This window comes from Podarcis bocagei (assembly GCF_964188305.1).
Source record: "Podarcis bocagei genome assembly, chromosome: 9".
Classification (NCBI taxonomy): domain Eukaryota; kingdom Metazoa; phylum Chordata; class Lepidosauria; order Squamata; family Lacertidae; genus Podarcis; species Podarcis bocagei.
In genome coordinates this window covers 10,209,228-10,230,108 of record NC_138134.1, presented here as the reverse complement: position 1 = coordinate 10,230,108, position 20,881 = coordinate 10,209,228, and the positions used below count along the sequence as shown (strand labels likewise).

The following is a 20,881-nucleotide window of genomic DNA, read 5'->3' as shown; positions in this document are numbered from 1 at the left end:
ACATTTTACAACTGTCTGCCTATTGGCACTAGGGCTGCATTTCCACTGTATCCTTTTTGAGCACACGCTAAAAACATTTCATCCAGACATGTAGAATGTTGACATGCGTCTTAATCTGGTTTTTAGTTTATCACTGATTTCAGTTAGTTTCTCATGTTTAAAATTGTTGTTTTTAACTTTTTTTTACTGAGAAGTTTCATTGTTTTATTCTTTTAAAAAAACTGATTTGAGGGTGTGTGTTTTTAAACCATCGAGTGGTATGTAAGTTTTATGAAATTAATAAATGAATATGGTGCCGATCAGAAGGTCGGCGGTTCGAATCCCAACGACGGGATGAGCTCCCACTGCTCGGTCCCTGCTCCTACCAACCTAGCAGTTTGAAAGCACGTCAAAGTGCAAGTAGATAAATAGGTACCACTCCGGTGGGAAGGTAAATGGTGTTTCCATGTGCTGCTCTGGTTCGCCAGAAGCGGCTTAGTCATGCTGGCCACATGACCCAGAAGCTGTACACCGGCTTCCCAGGCCAATAAAGCGAGATGAGCGCCACAACCCCAGAGTCGGCCACGACTGGACCTAATGGTCAGGGGTACCTTTAAGGTGCATTGCTGTGGGACAACATATTTTGGCAAATGTTCCTCACATTACCAGGCCTCCCACCATTGGGCACCATCACAATGTATTAAGAGCCCCTCAGTCACATGCTATTTCTTCATTAGCCGACTCAGTGGCAGACTCTCTCACACTGTAAGGGCAATAGAGCTTGTTGCCACCACCAAGGTCAAAGTAGCCAAGTGACATTAATGCCTGGTGGATTTGTCTTCTGCAAGACAACATTTTTCTGGGTTTGTTGCCTGTGCCTATACTTGTTTTAGTACGGAGTGCAGTCTTGAGATGCCACATTTTGTGGATGAGCTGCCATCTTTTATGGGGGGTCACAGTTCAGCTTAAATAGGAAAGGAAACAATCTGATTCAGAAGCCATTAGCTTTGCCCTAAAAAGGAATCCATAAACGGGACTGTAATTTTCTTAAGTCGGCTGTAATGCTTTGAAATAGCCCTTTTAAAAATCTTGCCTGTGATATTATCTATTTTTGCTCTTTAAAAAAACTGATCTTTTGACACCGCAGATTGCAGCAATTTTCCCCAGTCATTATCTTTAATGTCTGCTTTGACACACACAGTGTAGAGCACAGAGGAAACAAACTCACAGCCTAATCCTTTGCATGCTTATTCAGAAGCAGATCCCACTGTGCTTAATGAGTATGTGTGGAACAGTAGCCGAAAAATGTGCAGTCAAAACGATTGTCTAGACTAGACATTTGGCCAGATAAGAATTTGCTCCCCTGAAGTAACTTGCTACCCGCACAAATCTTTCTTCTTAAATCGGCTGCTCTAGACCACGTTTTCAAAAGTGTAGGAGGACCTGTGTCCTGATAACACTGAGAGTGACCTTTGCAATACTGAATGATACAGACAGGACAGTAGCTGGCAATTGCGTCCCCTTAATCTTTGAATGATGATGATGACATAGCAAGAAAATCTTCCAGCAGGCCTCTGGCTTGGAGCCTGTCATACTTACACACACACACACACACACACACACACACCACTCCCAGTGTTTGTCTGGCACTTATTACACACAATCCATATCTCTTTAACTCTCTTTGGCATGCATGCACCAGACTTATAATAAAGGTTGATGATACAAAGTGCTAGATTGTGACTATGGCGTTTGCCCTCCTAGGTGTGTGACATCATACTGGGTCATAAGGAAAGGGTTAACTAAGTGCAGTGGCGTAGCGTGGGGGGTGCAGGGGGGGCCGGCCGCACCGGGTGCAACATCTGGGGGTTAGGGTTAGGGGGCGCAAATCCACGGGTTAGGGGGCACAAATCCACGGGTTAGGGGGCGCAAATTACTTGCCTTGCCCCGGGTGCTGACAACCCACGCTACGCCACTGACTAAGTGTAAAATGATTAACCAATAGGAACCCAAGGGGAGGAATTAGAGTGAGAGTTAGAGTTTTTAAGAAGTCAGTCTGGAGTTAGAGAAGGGAGAGGGAGGATAAGTCTGTGGGTTGGGCTAGTTTGATGTGAGAGAGTGAGAGAATCTGTTAAGAGGAGTCAGTTAAACAGTTGGGATAATCAGTTAGAAGGTATTAGGAAGGTATAGGTCGGTAAAGAAACTAAGGTTAAGAAACTGACAAGAAAAATTATCTGAAACCATAAACTTGTTAATGCTTATAAAATAAACTTGTTTATTTGGTTTAATGTTAACAACTGTCTGGACTCGGTGTGTACCCAAGAGAAATGGGTTGGTGGCAGCGGGGAAGCAATCACAGTGGTGGCACAGGGTACCCTGTGTGGTCGCCACAGTGACCCTTTGAGATTCTGCCATAGTATCGGTGAACAACATGCAGCTGTGACTGGGGAACAAGAGCGCAAGGCCCCATGCCACCTCAAACTAAAGAACAGAATAATTATTTCAGACATGTTCCTAGTCAGTACTTCCTTTAAGTGTCATGTGGTGCAGGTTATTTTGGTGTATTTTTGAGGGGTATTAAAAAAAAAATCCTATTATACTTGCAAATACTTCAACAGATTGCTGATTGCGATGAAAAAATAATTGAACTAGAGTGGAAGAAATCAAAAGCGTCTTAATTCATGAAAGCTTTAAAGAGATTAAGAGTGTAATTCTCTGCTGGTACAAAATCTGACTCTAGTGGAGTTCAAGCAGGTTCTCTGGTGCAAGGAGCTTGAACATTTGGTGAAACTGTCCTGTTCTTCTTTGCCTCCATATCCCATCCTGCCCTCAGCTAAGTGGGAGGCAGTTCTGAAAACGTGTAGAAACTGCAAACATGAATAAATGTAATAAAACGTGTTCTCCCTAGCAGAGAGCACGTGTTGCGGTGGGGGATACAAGCCACCCCAGTGTTGCTGGGCGGATTTGCGGAATGACCCAGGCAGTGAATTGGTTAATTGGGTCGCTGGGGAGAATTGCTTGTTGCCAATTTTGAACGAGGGGTCAGAGGTTTTAAATATTGGATGCCCAACTTTGGGCGTCCTCTTGGCTGCTTGCACCGGATTACCCACCCACCCTCCCTGTATTGGGGGGGGGGGGTTGTTCGCTTGACCTTGCTATGCCTGTCATGGGGTCGTCTGCTTTGAGGCAGGGGCCTGGTAGGAATTTGTCCATTTGGCTGATTGGCTGGTGCCATTTGGTTTTGCCTACTGCGTAGCAAATCGTCACAACTTGTAAGGTTGGCGGTGAGGCACTGGTTTAAATTGGTTGGTGGAGGGGTAAGTGCCTACCCCTCCAATGGTGGTGCTGTGAGGGAATTCCGTTAAAGGAATCCAGGGACTTGTCATTCTTTTTGTCCTTTTCCCTGGCATCGGACTTGGGCCGTGCAAGCCACCAGGAGCATGAGGGTGAGAAGTGAGGGAATGAGGCCCAGCTTCATTTTCTCCCCAAAATTGTTTCCCTCACTGGCTTCCGCTGGAATCCGGAAGTCAGTTCTGTCCCCTGGGCAAGGACAGATAGTCGGAACCAGTGCCTAAGCAACCACTCACTTGTGTGTATCTAAATAAAGTTGTGGCCAAAATCGTGCCCAAAACCCAAACCAAAATTGATGTGTGAATTATTGGAGGGTGGCTTGGGGACCTCGACACGCAATACTCTTTCCCCCTTCAATTTTAACTTACTTTGGGACTTGCTTACTGAATTCTTAGAGCTCGATTTCCATTAGTGCAATAATCTTACAACAATAAGATAGGTCAGTAATATAATATGGAGTTATTGCCGATGAGAGGCTATAGGTGAGAGAATAGCCTAAGTCTAGTTGGTGAGATTATGGTTCAGGTTAAATTTGAAATGACATTTGAAATTATTCCAACTTCCTAGCTGCCAAATCACACAACTTTAAAACAGTTTTATGTGTTGATCTGAATAGCAAGAAAGGGAAAGAAATGAAAAAGTGCAACACAGCTACCAATCACAAAAGTAATGTATCAGTTCTAGACTAGTGAGCTGGAAAAGCAGCTGGAGTCGTTTTGTAGATGGTGAATTTCCTTCTGCGGTACATAAACTGCTTGTTAAGTAGTAGCCATATTTCCTAGGTCTGGCCTCAGTGGTCAGGTACGAACACATCTGTGATCATTAAAATGTAATAAAATGCAGTTATCTACCATATGCCAGTATCATCAGAAATATATGCAGTTCTGTTTTGTCCTTAATTTTTCCCTTCTAGTGGCTAGTGATGTTCTAGGGCAGCTCAACAATTTTGGGGTCTCAACAACTTTCAGGGCGTCCTGGTTTTTACTTTTTGAAATATGGCAATCCTACGATAGTCATACCCTCTGGTTATGAACTTAATTTGTTCCGGAGGTCTGTTCTTAACCTGAAACCGTTCTTAACCTGAGGTACCACTTTAGCTAATGGGGCGTTCTGCTGCTGCCATGCCGCCGGCGTGCGATTTCTTTTCTTATCCTGGGGCAAAGTTCTTAACCCGAGGTACTACTTCTTGGTTAGCAGAGTCTGTAACACAAAGTGTGTGTAACCCGAGGTGTTTATAACCCAGGTACCACTGTATTGTGCAGTTGGTTTGAGGTGCTTCCTAGGAAGTGATTAATAAATGAAATAATAATAATGAATAATGCCCTTCTTAACACACTTCATACTTACCATCCTTTGCAGTGCTATGAGCCCACTCCTATCATTGTGCCTTTGAGTACAACATAATGCAGCAATGCCACCACAATCTCTGAGTGGTGCTAGACTCCAGGGGTTCCAGGCGCATACCATGGGATCGTGTTTCCTTTTGGAACTGAGACACAGTGGAAACCCTGGTGTCTTTATTATAGATAGTTTATTTACACATATTTGCAACCTGAGCCTACGATGGAGGGACTCACAGCATCAACACCCCAAAAGGGTCTTGTTTCTTCCATTGCTACAGCCTTGGATTCCAACAGACATCCAACATTGTGCTCTGCCTCTCTGGCTTCACAGCCTGCATCTTTCTAGGTCACATTGCAAACACTTTCAACTCTAAACTCTGGCTTTTGTCCTGAGCCAGTGTGGTGTAGTGGTTAAGAGCGGTGGACTCGTAATCTGGTGAACTGGGTTCGCATCTCCGCTCCTCCACATGCAGCTGCTGGGTGACCTTGGGCCAGTCACACTTCTTTGAAATCTCTCAGCCCCACTCACCTCACAGAGTGTTTGTTGTGGGGGAGGAAGGGAAAGGGGAATGTTAGCCACTTTGAGACTCCTTAGGGTAGTGATAAAGCAGGATATCAAATCCAAACTCTCTCTCTCTCTTCTCACTATGCGCGAGTCTCAATATCACCCATCTGCTGTCTCGCACTGAGCTGCCTCTTCTTTTTGCTTTCTTAATGGCTCATCAACTTTCCTTTGTTCTCATTAATGGCCCATCACCCAGGCCATTACCTGAACATAGGAAACTAGCCTGGCTTGATTAGCTTTTGACACTTGCTGGGTTCAGGGACTAGGTGTCATGCCAGCTTAATACCCAAAGCCTTGATTAAATTCTAACACTTACTGAATCCAGGAATTTATACTGGTCTGGCTCCCACAAACTCATAACACTATATGTCAGGGACTGGCAGGGCTCTGAAGAGTGTGTGTTGAAGGCAAGGGGCCTAGAGAGTGACCCAGGAGAGGGGGCCAGCGATCTATGGGGTTTGGAGCCACCTGCAAGTCAGGAGCCAGTAAAGAAGGAGGAAGGGGCAAAGCAGTCTGAGATGGGAGGAAGTATGCAGGACGTGGCAGAGTAGGGGAAGGGCCAGTAGACTCCCCACCACCCTGCTGTCTCCTAGAACCAGGAGGGGCTGGAAGAGGGAAGAGAAGCAATGGCTTTTGTGTAGGAGAAACCTTAGGTTGCGTGTGTGCTCCTTGTCAGATGAGGATACATAGGCTGAGATGCGTGGTCTCCCTGTTGCTGTAGCTGGTCCACATGGCAGAAATCTGGGGACAGCTGCCTAGAGGATAGCTGCCTCTCTCTGTGTGTATCTGAAGCACTGTGAGAACAGCTCTGAGGGTTTCTTTGTCAAAAAAAGACTTAACTATCAAGCATGTGTCTTCCTTGGCTGGGGGCCCGGGACACTATGGTTGTACAACAAATAATGCAATAGCTAATGTGTGTTCTTGAGGATACAAGGGCTGGGTCACATATGCTTGCACAAAAGTGAATTACTCTTTCATTGATGGAAATGCAAACCAGTTACATCACTTCCTGTTCACAAAGTTTTATTGAGGTTAAGAAGTACAAATCCTGTATTGGTTTTCTCTCTTATCTTCTCAGGAACACCCCCTTTTCCTCTTTAATAATACAGCACTAACAGTATATCTCTGATATACAAGGTCTCTCATCCATAATTTAAAGACACTCAATATTGATAAACCCAATGTCTAGGCTGCCTAAACTAGGCAAATGATGAAGGAGGTGGGGGAAATCTCTTTTTGCTTCACTGTGATGGACATAGGATTAACTTCAAGAACACTTGAAATAAACAGACTGCTTCTACCTCTAGTTGCAACAGATGCCTAAAAAATGGCTGACAGAGAGAGCCAAAACTTAATCTCTTTTTTTTGGGGGGGGGAATTCTGATCATGTTTTGTTTTTTTAAGTGCAGTCACTGATGTTTATAATTTCTGCAGCATTTTTGCCTTGTAAGGTGTGTTACAATCTGAATTCCATTCCAAACTCATAATATTCCAGACTATTATGTTTGTATATATTTCAGTAGCGTCTTCAACATACATTGCACTTTCCAATTTCACAGATGGAAAAAACCACTTTCATTTTATAGCTATTTCATAGACGGTTTTATTTCTTTGTATAATTATGTTGTTACCTGCCCTGGGAGAATTCAGGATTTCCAGCTGCAACCAAAACACGCTGCACACTGTCCACACCACTGAGCCTATCATCTTCCTCATATTCTAATCCATGATGGCACTGATCTATCCTCACATTGCACAGAGTGAATATTTCCTCTTTACACAGATGCCGAACGAGGAAGAATCATGTTACACAATTAATGTTGCAATCATTTCAGTATAGTCAGCTATTTACAGGTCTTGAATCATGTTACATATTTAGGCTGCATACACACATAACCTTTGAAATGCACAGTGGTCATTTTTTCCCAGTGGTTTTGTACGTAGCCTTCACACGATAACGTCGTCTAAAGCAGCAGCTGCTGTGTTGTCTGTACACAAAGGTGGGCTTGTTTTCATACTAGTGCCCAAATGTGTTCTCTGTTGTGCCTTCTCAATTAGTGTTTCCACATACCTCCCCCCACCCCAGTCTTCTGAAAGAGAGGGGCTAGAAACTAGTGTCTTGATATATAGAGGATATATCAGTGTGAAGAGGCAGATAAGTTTCTGTAATGCTTCCTATTCTGCCTAGAGGTGGCAACCAATTTGTGAGTGTCCAATTGATGTGTGACCACCAGCATGGTCAGAATGGGGGCAGTGCATAATGGGGTGTGGCGGGCTTATGTGTGCTCTGACAATCTGCGCAGGAGCCAGGAACAGACCCCTGGCGCAAACTGGTTGACACTTGTATTTTTTTAAAAAATAACTTTTCTTTTGCTTTTAACAGGTACATATAAACAGGTACATATAAATATAGACAACCAACATTACAAAGGAAAATTCCTTAATAGTAATGGAAAAAAACTACGAAAACTTCAAAAAATATCAAAGTATATGACACAGAACATAAGCAACTATGGGAAAGATAAAAGAAAAGGAAAAAGAAAAAGAAAAAGAAAAATGAAGATGAGCCAAAGCAGGAAAGGACACTTGTATTTAACTCATAAACAAGTTAAACATGGTGAGGGGGAGTTGCACAGCCCATTCCTGACACAAGATGCATTATAACCTTGCCTACAGAATGAGGAAGGAGCGTCTCCACCCCCATCATCCAGCCTAGACACTGAGGTCCAGCTCTGAGGGCCTTCTGGCGGTTCCCTCCCTGCAAGAAGTGAGGTTACAGGGAACCAGGCAGAGGGCCTTCTCAGTAGTGGCACCTGCCCTGTGGAATGCCCTCCCATCAGATGTCAAGGAAATAAACAACTACCTGACTTTAAGAAGACATCTGAAAGCAGTCCTGTTTAGGGAAGTTTTTGGTGTTTGGTGTTTTATTGTGTTTTTAATATTCTGTTGGGAGCAACCCAGAGTGGCTGGGGAAACCCAGCCAGATGGGCGGGGGATAAATAACAAATTATTATTATTATTATTATTATTATTATTATTATTATTATTATTATTATTATTATTGACAAATAACGTGGGACAGGAATAATGACATGAGGATGACGTCCTGTGTGCTGGACCCCCTGCATCCTACACTTGAATGCACACGATGTGTACATGCCTTTAGTGTTTCGGTCATTTTAATTCAAATCAAACTACAAGAAAGAAGATTCCACCTAAACATTAGGAAGAACTTCCTGACAGTAAGAGCTGTTCGACAGTGGAATTTGCTGCCAAGGAGTGTGGTGGAGTCTCCTACTTTGGAGGTCTTTAAGCAGAGGCTTGACAACCATACGTCAGGAGTGCTCTGATGGTGTTTCCTGCTTGGCAGGGGGTTGGACTCAATGGCCCTTGTGGTCTCTTCCAACTCTATGATTCTATGATTCTAACTAAGCAACAATTAGAACAGACCAGATGAAACCCATAGATTTAAGTTACATCCATAGATTTCAGTGGGTCTAACAGTGGCAAGTCTTTATCTGCCAAATGGGTGTGTGTGTGTGGTAATACTACTGGCCTACCCTCAGGGTCTTTGAAAAGGATTACTAGGATAAATGTGTGAGGGGACATGTAAATGGTGAGCATAAAGTCTACATTTTTATATTTTAATACTTCAGTCTAAGTCTCACCAGGCATTGGTCCAGCTGTTGCAGCCTCTCAGCTTTGCGCACAGTGAATGTTGGTATAATTGTCTGTGCTGTCGGGTTTTATTGTTAGCTGGCTCTGAGAGCTCTGGTACGCATGATGCGTTAAGAGACTCTGGGCACTTTCGCTTCTGCAGTGAGAATTTAACAATGCATGCCCAGTACTGAAGTGTACAACATGAAAACCGCATTATGGCCCTTTTTTTGCCATGCAGCTGTTATAGGCTGCTCCGGTTTATTCCCGCAACATAATTCTCGAGCTTTCTGCTATGGAAGGTCAGACCCTGGAGTTACTTGTGTTGATGTCATATCTTCCCTATGTTCTTGTGAATATTTAATCAGCCCAGTTAGGATGGCATGGAGGTCTTTACAGCAGCTGTCTGCAGTATAATCTTCCTTACGCTGCAGGGTGAAAATGAAACTTTGGACTGAACTCAAGGACATGGGAATAGAAGAAAAGAGAATTTCACTTTTTCAGCTAATGGTACTATATGAGCAAGCGGCAGAGAATTTGGTGTTCAGGATTATTCCTTTAAAAAAAACAAAACCCCTTTCCTTTTAGTATAATAATATGCTTCCAGCACAACATTTCACATCATTTCTATATAGTGTTCTTTGTGTAGGCCTCAGGGCTTGAATTTGAATTTGTACATTGCTTAAAACTACAACTGTTGCTGCCATATGCTGCGTACTGAAATGGAATTGTGTGCTTATGCTAGGCAGCCAAGCTTCCCAAAAGACAATTATGAAGCAGTACAGTCATACCTCGGGATGAATACGCTTCAGCTTAAATATTTTCGGGTTGTGCTCCACAGCGACCTGGAAGTAACGGAGTGAGTTACTTCTGAGTTTCGTCGCTCGCGCATGCGCAGATGCTCAAAATGACGTCACGCACATGTGTGGAAGCAGCGAAACGCAACCCGCGCACGTGCAGTCGCGTCTTACGTTCGCTTCAGGATGCAAACGGGGCTCCAGAACGGATCCCGTTTGCATCCAGAGGTACCACAGTATCTTAAATAGTACCGTAGTTGCAAACTACATATTCTAACACAACAGGCTGTGATAGCCTGACATACAGATGAACAGAACAGGGCATAGTAGACTTACTTTCAAGGGTAGTTAGTAAAGGAGGGATACTGTTCCACCCCACACTCTTTTACTACGTATAAATATCCACTCTGCTGTTGCTAGGGGCTTTGGCTAGAAGCAGGAAGAGTCCTTGTGGAAGCACCGTTTGTGTGAATCAGCACCGCCACGCCTGCTGAAAATCCAGTAAAAAGTGTGCGTGCACACGAAAGCTTATACAAACTTAGTTGGTCTCAGAGGTGCTGCTGGACATTTTATTTATTTATTTCAATTGCGTCAGACCAACACGGCTACCTACCTGAATCCAACATTTCCATGATTACAGCGAACCTCTTTCTAGGTGAAACCCACAGGTGTTTAATAGGAAGCAATTTATAAACAAAAGAAAGAAATTATTAGAAAGTACTTAACTGGCTGGATCATACCCATGTTATCTGAGAACAAAAATTATTCATCACATATATAATGAGTCATTTTTCATACACATAAAACTGAACATTACAGTGGTGCCCCGCAAGACGAATGCCTCGCAAGACGGAAAACTCGCTAGACGAAAGAGTTTTCCGTTTTGGAGGTGCTTCGCAAAACGAATTTCCTATGGGCTTGCTTCGCAAGACGACAATGTCTTGCAAGTTCCTGCTGGTTTTTTTCCCCTCCCCCCCTTTTTCTAAGCCTCTAAGCCGCTTATCAGCTGATCCGATCAGCAGATAAGCCGCTAAAAGCCACTACAAGCCGCTAAAAGCCGCTAATAGCGCTAATAGCGCTAATCCGCTAATCCGTCAATGGGCTTTCTTCGCAAGACGAAAAAACCGCTAGACGAAGAGAATCACAGAATGGATTCTTTTCGTCTTGCGAGGCACCACTGTACACTCAGGGCTAGATTTAGGTTTGATGAGCTACTGAAGGTATTGGGGCCCTTTATATGTCCAGCTGTCAACAACAAATTGTCGCTGTTTTTTTGTGTTGAATATATGCTATATGGCAATTTATGGACCTAATAGGTATCTAAAGCCGTTTGCACATGTTGCCGTGCAACCAGTCCATGCAGAATGTAGGCACCCTATATATAGAAAGGAGCAAACCTGTGATATTTTAGGGAGCAGGCTAGCATTACTTACATCATAGGAGCCTATACAACACAATACACTGTTGCTGTATATAGGTTTTATTTTATTTGTTTTTTATCTTATATTTTGGAAATGTACATCCAGGTGTGTGTTTTTCCACCCCCCCACCAAGAGAGTGGGGCCCTAAGCTATAGCTTGTTTAGCTTACACGTAAAGCCGGCACAGATTACACTGCTTGGATAAATTGCTTTCATGAGCCCTTTGTACATTTTCTAAATAAATAAAATAAAATAAAATGAGGCTAGTGGATGTTTATGTGCAAGTCATGATTATTTCCACCTGCCCCTCCCCCTCCCAGCCTCACATGAGGTTAACTGCATGCTTCATTTCTTTGTATATCTCTGTCTGCACTTAAATTGATTTTTCTGCCTTGTGTCATAATTCATTGCAAATCTATATCTAACTTTCACCGCCTCATCTTGCCTTCATATTGTGCTCCCTTACTGAAGGCTTGTCGCTGTTTATTCCCTTTATTTATTGCCTTTCATTTAACAAAGTTCAGTTACTTTTATCTGCTGTCTCTGATTCAACAATTGCTGAAACTTGTTATATCAGATCTTGTTCTCCAGGGTATTTATAACATTATCCAATCGAGCATTCCTGGGCATCCTATATCCCTTCTTCTAAATAATGAATGAGGATATTAAAAGAGCTAATTTAATGTCCATCAACTGAACTGCCATTTATCAATTACTCCCCCCCCCCGAAGGAATCTTTGCAATTTTTAGCACACATGATGGTTCTGTGTGAATCAGACTGCAGCAGCAAGACAGGAAGATGTTCTTAGGAGGCATCTTAGGTTTTTACTTTAGGAAGTACCAGGCAAGGAAGGAAGTACCAGGCAAGGAGGGTGGTTGGAAGAAGTAGAGAAGAAGAAGAAGAAGAAGAGTTTGGATTTGATATCCCGCTTTATCACTACCCGAAGGAGTCTCCAAGTGACTAACATTCTCCTTTTCCTTCCTCCTCCACAACAAACACTCTGTGAGGTGAGTGGGGCTGAGAGACTTCAAAGAAGTGTGACTGGACCAAGGTCACCCAGCAGCTGCATGTGGAGGAGCAGGGAAGCGAACCCGGTTCCCCAGATTACGAGTCCACCACTCTTAACCACTACACCACACTGGCTCTCAGTAAAGTAAAGATGCTTGCGCCATGAAAACAATGAGACTCAATATCCCTGCTGGGTCCTGAGGGGCCTTTGCAAAAACAGAATAATTCCCAAAGGGTGAAAGGTCCTGGAAGACCCTGACATATTTTCAAACAAGAAATTTAAATTTCTTGTTTGAAAACACTCATCCATTGTTTCCTGAGACAAACAGATGGCAACCTATTGGTATGCCGTTCTAAAAAAAATCATATGATTTCATTGGTTGAAACATCTAAGGAGTAGATGGCATGCAAGCTTAATGTGACAATAAAGCATTTAAAGAAGAGTATTATGCTGGTGGCGCTGTGGGTTAAACCACTGAGCCTTGGGCTTGCTGATCGAAAGGTCGGCGGTTCCAATCCCGCGACGGGGTGAGCTCCCGTTCTTTGGTCCCAGCTCCTGCCAACCTAGCAGTTCGAAAGCACGTCAAAGTGCAAGTAGATAAATAGGTACCGCTCCGGCGGGAAGGTAAACGGCGTTTCCGTGCGTTGCTCTGGTTCGCCAGAAGGGGCTTTGTCATGCTGGCCACATGACCTGGAAAAACTGTCTGCAGACAAATGCCGGCTCCCTCGGCCAGTAAAGCGAGATGAGCACCGCAACCCCAGAGTCTTCTGCGACTGGACCTAATGGTCAGGGGTCCCTTTACGTTTACCTATTACACTTCTTATTCTTATTTTCATTTCTATACTGCTTTATATTTTTAGGGGGGGGATTCAAAGCGGTTTACAACCTACATTAAAACATCAAATAAAACTTTCCAAAATACAACCTTGCAGAAGAAAACCAAATACAAAGTATACATTCAAAGCAACATTATTAACAGGAAACTAAAGTATTAGCTTACAGATTTCAAAATAAGACATTACAAAGGGAGATCATGTATAGAATGCTAGTTGTAAACTCAGTTTGGTTATGTCTGTTTTTAAAGGTTTTATTGTGTTTATTCAGGGGGCCATGAAGCCAGGAAATCATTCTCTGCCCATTTAATGTTTATTGTCTACTGGCCATCTGATTTCAAGTGAATGGTGCTGTAAAAACATTGTTTGTTTGTTTGTTTGTTTGTTTGTTTAAATAAAAGGAAAGGAAAGGAAAGGAAAGGAAAGGAAAGGAAAGGAAAGGAAAGGAAAGGAAAGGAAAGGAAAGGAAAGGAAAGGAAGGCAGTACCCACAAATGCCATGAAAATTCAGCATTGTTTTAGTGCAAATTTCTCCTCCTAATCACATTCCTTTATGCCTTTCTGACAAATGCACACATTTTTGCAAGCGTCTTCCCTCAACAGAATACATTTATGCATGTGCTTTTCACTAATATATTCATTTCAATGCACATTCTTCTCCAATATATGCAGTTTTGTAAATTGTGTTTGGTTGGAGAACATCACCACAAAATTCAGATTACTGCGAATTCTGAAGGATACCAGAGTTTCAGTTCATCTCTTCCCTCAGAAAGTGAGCAGGTTCCCCTTTAAATGTTACCTGAACTTTCTGAAGTTCTTCTTCCATAGATGACTCTGCTACTATCTGTTCCCCTAAATCCTTCCTAGGACGTACATGTGATGCATGTCTTTGGTTTTCTAGGCTCAGCTCAACTGAATGTCTCTCTTCTGGGACAGCCTTTGACAAGCCTTTAGTCCCTTTTCCTGACTGAAGTGAAGCCTAAGTAGGTCTGATTGTAATTGCACATATTTATCCCCTGTCAAAACTTGCTTGCTTGTCTCCTTCCTTCCCTCTATTTCCTTTTCTCCACCCTCAAATTTAGATAATAGGTTAGGCATGTAAATGCTTAATAGGGTCTTTGGGGAGGGGTTTATTTTTCTCTAGAGCGCTAACTACATTAATAAAAACAATGCTTTAAAACAATGTTGTTGTTAAGTCTTGCAAATGGTTTGCCATCCTCTTTTCAACGGAAGTATTAAGCATTAGAAGTACTTTCCTGGAATGTGTACGTTTAATTATATGATGACCCAGGTTGCTGTGGCCTGGTACGCTGAAGGAAATTTGCTAAAACTTCAGACTCCTTTGGGGCAGGCTGTGGAGTTTGGATTTTTCACAGTATTTGCAATAAGCTGCAGAGTTAAGCCTGGCTGTTTATATCTGCCCCGCTGCTGCCACAACAGAACGATTGCCTTCTCCTTGATCGTTTTTTATTTCCGACAGGTGAGCTTTTGGTGTGGAAGGTTGTATATTGTCTTACTGTGGCTGGGTAGCTAACCCAACCATGAACTGCACACTTTAATATTTTTTTTTCTTGTGCATAGCAATCATTGCAAAGCTACACACACACATCCCGCCGGCAAGATTGCTTCTTGCCTCTCCTTGCAAAACCACAATTCAAACTGGGTGCCCTGCTATCTCGCTTTCCTACCTGCTTACATGCTGATTCATTGATGAGGACAAATTTCTATGTGTAGAGTTGAGGCTTCAGGCCCCGCCTCTGACTGAATGGTCGGTGAGGTTGCAGCAGTATCTGCTAGGGAGACAGCGGAGGAAAGTGTACCTTTGCTCTCCTATATCTACTTCAAGTGCTCATCACGCCAGACAGCTTGCGTACAGGGTTACAGGAGGACCCGCGTGTGACCGCCCTGTTCAGCATCCCCCTGTCAGTTCAGTCTTTTCCTTGCATCCTTTTTCTTTTCCTCCTCTAGTCCTTTGAAGGATTCTCCCTTTTCAAACAAATCCAAAGGAGTTTGCCTGGCTTTAGTGAGGCAGCTTGTGAGCAGGAGAGCTGGGACAGAAGTTCTCTGTCAAAAACTATTCACTTTCATTAGCAAAAGTCTTCTGGCTCTCCTCAGAGGAATACCTCCCTGCATAAAATGAGTGGATGTCGAAAACGGTGTAAACGTGAAATACTGAAATTCGCCCAGTATCTTCTCAGGCTAATTACAGGTTCTCTACATACAGGTAACAACCATTATTTTCTTTATCATGAAAATGTGCAGAGTGGTAACACTGTAACTGTCTTCTTCCACTATGCTTTTTGCTCTGTTTTGTGGCGGTCTTTATTTAGTAAAATGAACGGGGAGGAGGGGAGGGATTTTAACGAATGCATTTTTGGTTGTTTAATGTAAACTATGCAGGAGCAGTACATTTGGTTAAATTGCACTGAAGTCTGCAATTGCATCCACATCAGAACGGTGCTGTTAAACATACATATGTGTTTGCATATTTGTTTGGAGCAGAGTGCATTAAGAAATGTGGAGCATTGTGCTCTCCTGTGGGGTTTGGCATATGAAGGCAGATTTCAATGTATGAACGATGTTCACGTTATCTCAGTTGGCAAGCAGAGAGCCGCTCTTGAAATATAAATCAACTGCTGGATGTTAGCATGACATTAAAATTCTATCAGCAAGAGCTTTGGAAAGACTGCTTTTCAGGGTGTTTAAAATCTGTGAAATTTCTGCAATATCTCTCTTGACAGTCAAGCCCTTGAAACTGAAATCTTGAAAGGGGTAGGGGTGTCTGTTTCTGTGTGTGCACACACTTGTGTTTGTTGATTAATCTTCTTTAAGGTGGGTGAAATAACAGCATGAGACCAAGTTGGAACATTTTGTTATTTAAAAAGAATTCCTTTGCAGAAGTGAGGCCAGCTGTCTCTCTTTGGAAAATACTTTTCCTATTCTGAGGTGCATGTGATAAGGTATTTTTACACCCTTGTCAGGTGACAACGGTAAACGGCCCACCTTGTATGCTCCAGGTGACATTTATTTATGTTTTGATTCCGTGTTAAAAATATCAGTTTGAGGTGTGTTCTATGTGCGTGTGCAGTTTGAGGGCTGTGGGTGTGTGTATGCTATTAATAATTATAATTACATATTCATATGCATGTATTAAGGACACGGCCATGTGTCAAGTTGTAACGAGTTTGCACTTTGCTGTGTTAGAAAATCTTGCTCCTTGGAAACTCACAGAAATTGAAGGGTTCAAATCAAATTCAAAGATGCATTTTTACTGTCAGAATAAAACACATTATATTGACACTTATATCTGCGTAGAATAAATAGCCATTTCCGGTAAGCGATTTTTATATCGTTCTGGCAGTTTTGACGGTTTTGCAGAATTTAGTATAATGGCGTGCTTCTGCTACAAACATGTGTCCCCAACCTTCACCTCATCACTGTTGATAGAATTTGTATCCTTTATTTTTAGGTCATGGTGAGCCAAACAAGGATATTAGTTATATACATTCTTTCAGGAATCTCAAATTCATATTCCTTTCATCATATTTCTTTAGGCTGCAGCACAGCGGAATAGTTGTCAGCAAATATTTCAGCTGGGGCTACAACCAGGAACTTTGGGGTCTGTGCTTTTTTGCCCCTTGTGGTGAGACCCGTCTGAACTGTTCATGGGACAGCAATGGGCTTTCAGACTCCAGGGTGGCTCCCCATGTAGGAAGCCCATTGGTTTCTCTTGATCTAATATGGCATTGCAAGCTTCTGCCTTGCACTTTGCCTAGACAAATGTGAGCTTCGTGTTGTCTAGCTGCCTGCCTCCTGTACTCTTATTCCCCTACCATTCTCTCCAAGTCAATGATTTCATGCTTCCTGCTCCTTGTGCTACCAGTTCTTAAGACTCCCTACAGACAAGCAGTAAGCAGTGGGCAAAATCCAGCCAGAGTTGGAGAAATGTCAAGTTGCTAATCAATCAATTTTTAGAGAGTCGGTGTGTTGTAACAGCTAGGGAAGAGGTAGCCAAGGAACTGTTCTCCAGGTGTTAGATTACAATTCCCTTCATCCCTGAGCATTGGCCATGGTAGCTGGGGCTGATGGGAGTTGTAGTCCAACAACTTCTAGAGGATACCACGTTGAATACCGCTGGACTTTTACTGGGTTCAAATCTATAGTGAGCCACGAAACTCCCTGGGTGATCTTGGACCAACCACTCTCTCTTAGAATAAGCTGCATTTCAGGCTGACCAGGAAACCAGGTGTGCTACCCTGAGCTTTTGGGCGGGTAAATCAAAAAGTGACTGGTCCCAGCATTAAAATCATATTCTGCTAGCAAATCATAGAAGAATCATAGAATTGTAGAGTTGGAAAGGACCTTAAGGATCATCTAGTCCAACTCCCTGCAATGCTGGAATATGCTGCTGTCCCTTGTAAGAGTCGAACCTGCAACCTTGGTATTATCAGTGCTACTCTCTTAAGCATCAGAAATGCCAGTTACTCAAATATTTTGTTGAATACTGTGCATACAGCTCTGTCCTGTGCTAGGCCACTCATGTAAGATTGTCATATGTCCAATGTTTGGGCATGCCACCTGGTGTCTATTTGGTTGGGAGCGCTCTTATTGGAGAACAGCCTTTACCAAAGGTATCACGGGCATTGAAGACACTTGAACTCAGGACGCAAGGGAGAAACGTGCTAAGAGGAAGGCACGCTTGGCAAATCCACACCGTGATCAACTCCTGCCTGGGAACCAACGTCCCCACTGTGGAAGGACGTGTGGATCCAGAACTGGCCTCCACAGTCACTTACGCACTCATTGTTAAAACTGTGTTTATGGAAAACAATCTTAATTGGCTACGAGTGATCGAAGAAGATGATGATGATTTGGGTCATTAGCTGACCCACATTCTTACTTTCATTTTTTAAAAAATGCAGATATGTGGCCTTAGTAGATTGAGATACACAATGTATATTGAGCAGGCAATATTCTGCTTAATTGTTTAGGCAGGAAAAAAGGTCAATTCCCACCTTCCATTGTCAATGAAAAAAGTCACTCTCACAATTAACATGTCTGGTTCTCTGCTGGCAGCTCTGTCCTCAGTCTCCCTGACATCCACACCTGACATTTTCTATTCTGGTGCCCAAAGAAGTGCATGGCCAACGCCAGAGACAACCACCCAATATTGCAAAACCACTGAGCTGAACTTCAGCCATGAGCAAAGCAGCAAGAAAAGAACAGGGCTGACTGGAGTGTGTGGGGATGTATTTACTGTTCAAGATGGAGGAGACTGGAAGGCAACCAGCTGGAGCAATAACCCATGAGAGCCAAGGACAAGCAGTGTTTGGGAACACAGAGAGGCCTGCAGGTTGACGAGGTGAAGCTGATGGTTCCCAACTGCAGGCCTGGCCCACCCATTAGGCAAAGTGAGACAATCGCCTCAGATGGCAGGATCCACAGAGGCAGCAGATTTGGCCTCCAGGGAATGCACTGTCTGCTGTTTCATCCCACTCCTAGGAAGGAAATGTTGGGGGCAGCCCTCTGGAGTCTCCTGGGCTCTGCACCCACCTGTCATGATTCGGAGTAGACTCCTTCTCCTCCCCCTGCCCTCTATGACAGCCTTTGATTCCTATTTCAACAGTCGGGTAAGATTAATTTGATGTTCCACCCTTGTTCCTGACATAGATCTTCACTCACCTCTTCTTCCCTGGCACCTGAGGGAGGGGCACCATTTTGTGGTTTGCCTCAGGTGCCAAAATGTCTTGGGCTGGCCCTACCAGCCAGATCTATAGCAGCTCTAGGGCCTCAGATGATGCTCACTGAGAGTTCTGTTCTTGTTCCCTTGCCTTTCTCTTTGTAATCCTTTCCAGGAACGTTTTCTAGTGCCCTGAAGGAGCCACTGTTTCTAATAACAAAAACTGGGGCCATTCAACCTGAGTTGGCCATATGAAGGCCAGGACCTGGGAGCGCATGTGGTGTGGTCCACACAACAGGAGCCTGTGGCATCAGTCTTCACACTCTGGTCCCACCAGAATCCCTTCTGAATAGTGATTTTCTTCTTTGTTTCCCTCTTGCACAGGCTGACAAGTAAGAATGCAGAATTTTTGAAACCTTCTTCTTGTCAGCCAGAGCTCTGCTGGCTTTTGCTCTGATGACTATAGCTGAGGGAAACTAGTAACAAGACCACATGCGCTAACTCTTATGTGCTGCCCAGATGTTCTGGTTCCTAGACTGCTAAAAATAAGTAATTTCAAGGGAAAATATGCTGTTGTCCTCTGTTCACACAAAAGTGCTTTGTTTTCTATTGGAGGATCCACTTCAAGGAGGTGGGCAAAGTGATCTAGGTGGCCCTCTGTGCCGAATCGGGGCCAAGAGATCATAACATTGGTTATTAGCCAAGCAAATTTTATGCACTGTTTCATCTAAAATTAAAATTAGCATTCATCAAGATGCTGTTTTTGTTTCCAAAAAAGAAATGGCAAGGAAAGCCAAATAATAATGTGAAATGTGTGCTTAATCAGTGTTAAAACTCCTGAGTTCAGCTCTTCTCGGATTTATTTATTTATTTATTTATTTATTTACTAAAACTCCTTTCTGAGTCCGGAACAAATTTATACAAGAGTCTATGATGTATAAGTTGATCTTAATTCCTACATGCAGTCACTGGTAGACATGTTACTCCCAAAAAGGCAGTTTCTGCACATTCTGTTGGAGGAAGTGAGGGGCAGATAGGTCTCGTCAACCTGGGAAGGTAGCCCATCTAGGAGAAGGAAAAGTCTGATCCTAAATTAATAATAATAATAAAATTTTATTTACATCCCGCCCTCCCCAGCCGAAGCCGGGCTCAAAGCAGCTGACAACAGTAAAGTAATAAAGCATTCTAAAATCAATTCATTCTAAAAGCAGTTCAAATCAAATTAATGGCAACCATTGGGCTAGAGTTCTCTAAGGATTACCAAAGGAGGGGGTCAGGCTGTGCCTTGGCCAAAGGCCTGGTGGAACAGCTCTGTCTTGCAGGCCCTGCGGAAAAATGTCAAATCCCGCAGGGCCCTAGTCTCTTGTGACAGAGCGTTCCACCAGATCAGAGCCACAGCTGAAAAAGCCCTGGCTCTGGTTGAGGCCAGCCTAACATCTCTGTGGCCCAGGACCTCCAAGATATTTTTGTTTGAAGACCGTAAGGTCCTCCGTGGGACATACCAGGAGAGGCGGTCTCGTAGGCACGAGGGTCCTAGGCTGTATAGGGCTTTAAAGGTTAAAACCAGCACCTTAAACCTGATCCTGTACTCCAGCCAGTACTGCTGGTATAGCACTGGGTGAATGTGATCCCACACTGAGGACCCCGTAAGGAGTCTCGATGAGGCATTCTGCATCCGCTGAAGTTTCTGGGTCAGTCTCAAGGGCAGCCCCACGTAGAGTGAGTTACAATAATCCAGTCTGGAGGTGACCGTCGCATGGATCACAGTGGCCAGGGCAGGGTGAGAGAGGTTACCAGACCTCCCCGTTTCCTGGGGACAGTCCCCGGATTTACAAATCAGTCCCCTGACAAAATCAATCTGTTTAGTAGAAAGTTGAAAAGTGTCCCCGGATTCATTGGGGTAAAAATCAGGTAACCATACTCTAAATTTCCACTGCCTTGTGGTTATATTCATTCGTGAGAAAGGCTTTGGGAGTAAACTCTGAGGAAAAATCCATACCTTCTGCCTTATGGGACATCTTCAGAAGAAGAAGGGGCGAAGGAATAAACCCTACACAAATCCAGAGTGGAGTTTCTAAGATGGTTGGGTGGTTCCTTGTACTCATAGAATCATAGAATCATAGAGTTGGAAGAGACCACAAGGGCCATCGAGTCCAACCCCCTGCCAAGCAGGAAACACCATCAGAGCACTCCTGACATATGGTTGTCAAGCCTCTGCTTAAAGACCTCCAAAGTAGGAGACTCCAC

At 43.5% G+C, this 20,881-nt stretch overlaps 1 protein-coding gene across 4 annotated transcripts in view; it reads left to right on the top strand.

Moving 5' to 3' along the window:
• Positions 1-20,881, top strand: part of KCNIP4 (potassium voltage-gated channel interacting protein 4) — a 437,188-nt gene that overhangs the window by 112,083 nt on the left and 304,224 nt on the right. Inside the window, exon 1 of one of the 4 annotated variants that reach the window (XM_081207940.1) lies at positions 14,741-15,178. The exons of the other annotated variants lie outside the window; for them this stretch is intronic. Coding sequence (XP_081064066.1) covers positions 15,091-15,178 — 88 coding nt within the window. The 5' untranslated portion in view covers positions 14,741-15,090. Of the gene's footprint in view, positions 1-14,740; positions 15,179-20,881 lie in introns of those variants that run through there. 4 annotated transcript variants of the gene reach the window in all.